Source organism: Lepidothrix coronata, unplaced genomic scaffold, assembly GCF_001604755.1.
Source record: "Lepidothrix coronata isolate B3197 unplaced genomic scaffold, Lepidothrix_coronata-1.0 Scaffold268, whole genome shotgun sequence".
NCBI lineage: Eukaryota > Metazoa > Chordata > Aves > Passeriformes > Pipridae > Lepidothrix > Lepidothrix coronata.
Genome location: NW_016690448.1, coordinates 410,100 through 416,433, shown reverse-complemented (window position 1 = coordinate 416,433; position 6,334 = coordinate 410,100). Strand labels below are relative to the sequence as shown.

The 6,334-nt window shown below is 46.6% G+C and overlaps 1 protein-coding gene across 1 annotated transcript; it reads right to left on the bottom strand.

The window, feature by feature from the left end:
* Nucleotides 1–843: 843 nt before the first annotated feature.
* Nucleotides 844–5,749, bottom strand: THAP12 (THAP domain containing 12). The gene is made up of 4 exons (XM_017836043.1): nucleotides 5,120–5,749; nucleotides 4,138–4,245; nucleotides 3,710–3,746; nucleotides 844–3,479 (listed from the first exon to the last, which is right to left on the bottom strand). The coding sequence occupies exons 1-4, from the start codon at nucleotides 5,132–5,134 to the stop codon at nucleotides 1,531–1,533; spliced, it is 2,109 nt and encodes a 702-aa protein (XP_017691532.1). The 5' UTR covers nucleotides 5,135–5,749; the 3' UTR covers nucleotides 844–1,530.
* Between the last annotated feature and the right edge of the window lie 585 nt (nucleotides 5,750–6,334).

Genomic DNA, 6,334 nt, shown 5'->3' with positions numbered 1-6,334 from the left:
TTGGTATTTTTAGCCCCGTTTCTGAAATAAAAAGGATTTTAAAACCCCTGTAAATGTTTTGGGGTGCTTGGGTGAGTTTATCAGGCTTCCACTAATACCTTTGAACCCGCTGGCCAATTCCATACAAATGTGGGGAAGGAAGGAGAGTCCTGCAGAGTCACAGAGCCCCTGCAGTTCCCCCGGCTCCAGCACATGGCTGGATGTGGCCTTACCCTTTACCAGACATTGGAGGATCCACACAGGGTGGAACAAGACAATCTTTAAGGTCTCTTCCAACCCAAACCATCCTGTGATTCTATAAATGAGTTCTAAAACTGGCCTGCATCAGGATAGCTGCAAAACTCTTACCTTCCAGCCATTTCCAGCTTCATCTCTTCCTGCCTGGCTGACAGAACTTCCACCAGTAACAGCACAGTAATTAATGCTATCTCAATTAACGCTACCTCAAAATACTTCCCAAAACCTTCAGCAGAACGCACAGATCGGCAGTGCTATCACAGTTACCTGTGTCTTCAGACAGTGCTGCTCACCAGAACTGCAAAAACAACGGAGAAAAAAACCTGCCAAGACTAAAAGGCACCTTCACAGAACATACAATCCCAGAGGCACAGCTCTACTGAGAAATTCAATACTACGTACAAAGCAATTCACATTTTATTTTAAATCGCAATAAACTGTACAAAAATGTTTCGTTCTTGCCAAAAAATAACAGCAATATTTTCAATCTTACTTCTAGACAAACAAACAAACTCTTATGTTAATCTGTCCTGGGTGAGTTTACAAACAAACATACAATGGGATGTCGGGAGGGAGCGAACAGATACAGATGTTTGTGGAATACACTTTTAGTGGCTCTCAGGAATTCCAATACTCCTGCCATGCCTGTTAAAAGCCTGAAGAAATCAAGGGTTTGTGTCTCACACAAAGGAATGTAAACAGGGGGGATGACTCTGCCAAGGACACTGTAAATGTACCCCTGTGTCACTGACAGTCACTCACACCACAACTGCCCCGCACGGGGCTCGTGCAACACCCGAACCACCCTCCCAAATGCCACTGAAACACACACCAAAGACTCCTCTGAAAAGAAAACTGTTTTCAAAGAGAATAAAATCCTAAGTAACGGAACTTAAACGATTATACTCCTCTGAATCTTTCGGGGTTTTTTTTTTCCTCATCCTAATTCCTCAGTGAGTATGTAACAGCCCCATCAGACCTACAACCATCACGTACGTTTCCCACGATGCAATGAAGTAAAGGAGCACCCTGGGTAAGCCAGTCAGGTGTAGAAAGCCCCTCTGCCAAGAGCGTGGGCTTATTTTCAGGCTTGATTTTGTTTGCCAAACACATTTAGTGCGGACTAACAACACATAATTTAGGTCACTGACCACAGTTTCTTCAGTCCCAGGTCTAAAATGGAAACACAATTGCAGTGATGTTTTTCACATTTCACTCTTTTTTTTTCCCCCCCAGCTTTGAAACCTAAGTTAAGAACAAGCTGTTTCAACAGATCGGTTAGAGCTTAAAAAATTAAGCATTTTCTGTTACTTCAGAATTGTTTGGGGGAATACCGTCCTCTTGAAATTCTACTTTATCTGGATAGAGTTTAATGTAGGTGTCCACCATCAAATCTAAGTCGTGTTTTATGTCAAAGTTTATGTTCAGCAGGGCCAGGTTGCTGGACCTGTGCTCTGTCAAGGTGTTTTTCAGGTAGGCCTTTAAGCGCTTCCGCCCTATCCCGTATTTTTCATTCTCCACCTTCATCAGTGGGAGGATGGACAGGACCTTAAGCAGCGCATAAACATTGGGGAAAAACTTTATGTCAGGCAAGTGAAGTGCTTCATAAATAGTAGCTGGAAGTTCGATGTCTTTCCCCCTGTGCTTCCACTTGATCCTCCAGCAGTGCAGCTCAGCAGACAGCGTGTCTGGATTAGGCAAGTCATTTTTGAACATGTCGGCGTGGTGCTCCTCCGACGTGTTGAATTTGAGCTGCCCCATGACCGAGGGCACTAAAGATAAACACTTAAGAGCTTTCAGATGTTGTTCTGAGAATATATCTTTGAGCTCTTGGATAATATGCTCCACTGTGGGGACACTCAGGATCTCTTTGTAGTAGTTTTCCGACGTCATGTCGGGGTCGAAGTCCCCCTGTTGTGCCCGGCGTAATTTTCCCGGCAGCTTAATTTGTACGTCCAGTTTCGTAGCCAAATTCGTTGCTTCCTCGAACCAAAACTCGTGGTAAACTTCGATGTGCTCCATCACCTCGTTCAGGGAGTGCAACACTGCCGTTAAGCTGCCAGCTGCAAAGAACACGTCTGACGTCTGCCCTTGGAGGTTCCTCCCGAACGCTCTCGTGAAAGACAGGACGTTTTTCATGATGACGATGGTGACGATGAAATCAAAGTCTGTCAGGGCACTGCAGAGCACAAACGCTCGGCCAGTGATGAAGTTGCTCCACCTGACGGTCGAGTCGCTGCTCACGGCGTCCAAGCACAGCACCAGGGCCTGCATGAGGTCCACCAGCACCTCAAAGGTGTCGTGCCTGCCCGTCCACTGGGAGCGGCAGATCTGCTTCAGCTCATTGCCCTTCTCCTCATTGTCCTGAAAGAGAGCAGAAATGGTGTTGTCCAGTTCTACCAGTAACTGTGGAGACTGGTTAAAGAGATGGTAAACTTCTTCCATTGTTCCCAGTGCAACGGAAACACCAACCACGGGAACGGATTTTGCCAGCCAGACGTTTAAGGCACAGGAGGAACAGAGCGTATACACAGCCTGGGGATACCTCTCCAACAGTTTTGTAGCCACCGTTTTCATTTTAGAAGCAAACCCACTGGAGACAATGTAGGCTTGACCCCGACAGTACTCCATGTTTAGACCCCACTTTTCAGTAATAGTTGTGTGGAATTTAACAGCCAACATGTCAGGATCGGCCTCGTACGGCAAAAACCCTATGAATTCTTCTCTCAGGTTGTGAGAGTCGTCCACAAACCTCACCAGCACCGGCAAATGCTCCTCTCCTGCTATGTCCACTACTTCATCCGTGACAATGGAGAAGAAGTGTGAGTCTCTGACCTCCCTCAGCGTCTCCTCTCTGACACAGCTCTCACAGATCTCGAGCATTTGTTTCTGCTGGGTTTTCGAGCAGTACTCGAGGTTGACCGCAGTCATCTCGAACCGCTTCCTCAGGACCTCATCACCACCGTTTATCCTGTACTCCAGCAGAGCCTGAAAGTTGTCCGAGGCAAAAATACCTTCGGGAAGCTCATCAACAGTATGGCCATCCAAAGGGATATTTTGTTTCCCCATTAGGATCAAGATTTCAAACAGTGATTTAAGGTAGTCCTTGTTTTCTCTCTCCTCCAGTGTCAAGGGAACAGCCTCTTCCTCCTGTCCTTGCCCTCCTTCCTCTGAGACAGTATTTTGGGCATTGCTTTCTTTGCACTCTTGAGTTGCCTGTTGCCGCTCAAAGGCTTCATCAACTGCAAAAGGAGAAATACCATCAGTGTCCACAACAAGACACAGCATTTACTTCCCCCTTACTAAACCCATTACCTTTAAGTTACCAGAGGAGAATGTTTCCAGTTTAAAAGTGAATGAGTAGTTTGGAAGGAGTTTGTACACGTACAAACTAATAGTTACGTGTCCTGCATTACCTTGTCAGCTTTAGTAAATGAAGTTTTTATGATCTCAATTATTTTTGCCCACTTACTCTTTTGCTGCTTCAGTGTTCTTATTTCCTCTTCACTCTTAAAGAAAAACAAAGAACTCATATTGATGATAATGTCCTGCACAGGATCTTAACTATTAACACATCAAGATCAGATACAAATGTTGTAGGTAAGACCAGATAATATTTACCAGAAAGTGCCAGAAAGTCTAAGACAAGGAGGTTTCTTCAGGTAGTGTTTTGCTGCCATTACCTGTATCTGCTAACTACATGAAATTAGTCTGTTACTACTGCTAACGTTCCCATGCTTATATTAGAAGTTTCTTCAATAAGTATTTTATAATTTTATAATTTTTAGTAAACAGATTCTCTTTTCACAATTTCTCCTTTTGCGACTTTTTATTTTCTTTTGTTCTCCTTCTTTATTTTCTTTGAATATCACAGCAATAATTTTACATCGAAGGACTCACCAGCTCTTTTATCCTTTTCCTATACCTGCTGTGGGGTTTGTTCAGGTGACTCGTGAGGTCAAATATGGTTGGCACAGCGTTATCCCGCAGAACCGTCCTGTAGGGGCTCTGGAAGCAAACACAGGCTGGGGTCAGGGAATCCTACCGGAAATTCTCGCTCCGTGTGCACAAAAGAACCCCACGAAAATTTTTCCCTCCTCCTTTTCTCCTTTCTTTTTTTGTATTTTATAGTGTTTTCACTGCCTGACGCTGCCAAAGGGAAAGCTGTGCCGTGCAATGCACATTCCGGAGGTACCAAGAGAACACTGAAAGTGAGAAGACAAGTACTAAAGAAAACTCCAACCCAAACCACAAACGCTTTTTTTCTCCCCATTATCTTCACTTCAAATACCCCGGAGGCAATAATTTTAATTTATTGCAATATTATGATTTAAAATAAAAAAAAATTTTTTAAAAAAATCAACATTCTGCATAAAAAGACATTTATGCAACGGAAAGGAAACATTTTGTTACTGTTGTGTGTTGGGTTTTATCACTTATTTCACAGTTCTAGAAAATATCCACTAAACGTTTTCACTGTGAAAATGTTCTATTGCTTCTTTAAGTAGAACTGTGAATTCCACAAAACACTATTGTGAAAGATTATATTGAAGGGAAACGTATCTGTGAATAGAGCAGAAGGAAGAAAAGACTTGTAGATGGCCATGAGGAAAGAACTGCAGCGAAGGGCAGTGTTCCACAACCCCCCTAAACCAGCAGGAGCAGCTGTTTCTCTCTCCCCCAGCTGCTCATTTCCACCTCCCCCTTTGTGCCAACAGCTGGGAGCCTCCATGGTGTCCCACACCATGACAACATTAACACCAAGAAATTAATTTTCCCAGTGACCAGTTACCCAGGAGCTCAAAGATTAAAAGGCAGAGCATTCTGATGAAAAACGTTATGTTTTCCAAGGTGCAATAAATAATTGCTTGTTTTCACTCACACTTCTGCATATCATAGAAGTCTCAAAATGTTTAGCACACAGTCTGTAATGTTTGTTGAGTTGATCTGGAGTTTTATCTTCTAAGTCTGCCCTTCGACAGTTCTCTACCCATCTCTGGCACCTGCACGTGAGCAAAGGAATTAGAGAGTCTTAAGATAAAACAAAATCCCTTCCAATTTCAAACCACACTCAAAACTGCAGGTTAAGCAGCTTCGAGGAAGGAAGGAAGCAAATATCACGTATAAATCACAAAAAAATTCACCCTTAGACACCTACTGTTTGATAGGAAAGAGGTAACTGGAATTGCCCTATGCCTGTGCACCTTCCAAAACTGTGAGCATCCAGTTAAACCGAGCATTCCCATCCCCAGCCCTCCTGGAGCTCTCCACCCCCGGGACCAGCACCATTCCCATTCCTGACTGTCCCGGAGCTCTCCACCCCCGGGACCAGCACCATTCCCATTCCCGGCTGTCCCAGAGCTCTCCATCCCCGGGACCAGCACCATTCCCATTCCTGACTGTCCCGGAGCTCTCCATCCCCGGGACCAGCACCAGTCCCATTCCCGGCTGTCCCAGAGCTCTCCATCCCCGGGACCCTTCCCGTTCCCATTCCCATTCCCGGAGCTCTCCATCCCCGGGACCCTTCCCGTTCCCGTTCCCACTGCCGGAGCTCTCCATCCCCGGGACCCTTCCCGTTCCTATTCCCAGAGCATTCTGCCCCCAAGACCGTTCTCATTCCCGGAGCTCTCCATCCCCGGGACCCTTCCCGTTCCCACTGCCGGAGCTCTCCATCCCCGTTCCCATTCCCGAAGCTCTCCATCCCCGTTCCCATTCCTGGAGCTCTCCATCCCCGGGACCCTTCCCGTTCCCGTTCCCACGGCCAGAGCTCTCCATCCCCGTTCCCGTTCCCACTCCCGGAGCTTTCCATCCGTTCCCGTTCCCGTTCCCGGAGCTCTCCATCCCCGTTCCCATTCCCGGAGCTCTCCATCCCCGTTCCCATTCCCGGAGCTTCCCGTTCCCGTTCCCGGAGCTCTCCATCCCCGTTCCCGTTCCCCGTTCCCATTCCCGGAGCTCTCCATCCGTTCCCGTTCCCGTTCCCATTCCCGGAGCTCTCCATCCGTTCCCGTTCCCACGGCCGGAGCTCTCCATCCCCGTTCCCATTCCCGGAGCTCTCCATTCCCGTTCCCGTTCCATTCCCACTCCCGGAGCTCTCCAT

What these genes read in the sequence shown, in the direction of transcription:
- THAP12 (XM_017836043.1), bottom strand. An exon ending in GGAAAAGGATAAAAGAGCTG is followed by an intron (nt 3,747 to 4,137) that starts GTGAGTCCTTCG and finishes TTTTTCTTTAAG; the next exon opens with AGTGAAGAGGAAATAAGAAC. An exon ending in AACACTGAAGCAGCAAAAGA is followed by an intron (nt 3,480 to 3,709) that starts GTAAGTGGGCAA and finishes CTCCTTTTGCAG; the next exon opens with TTGATGAAGCCTTTGAGCGG.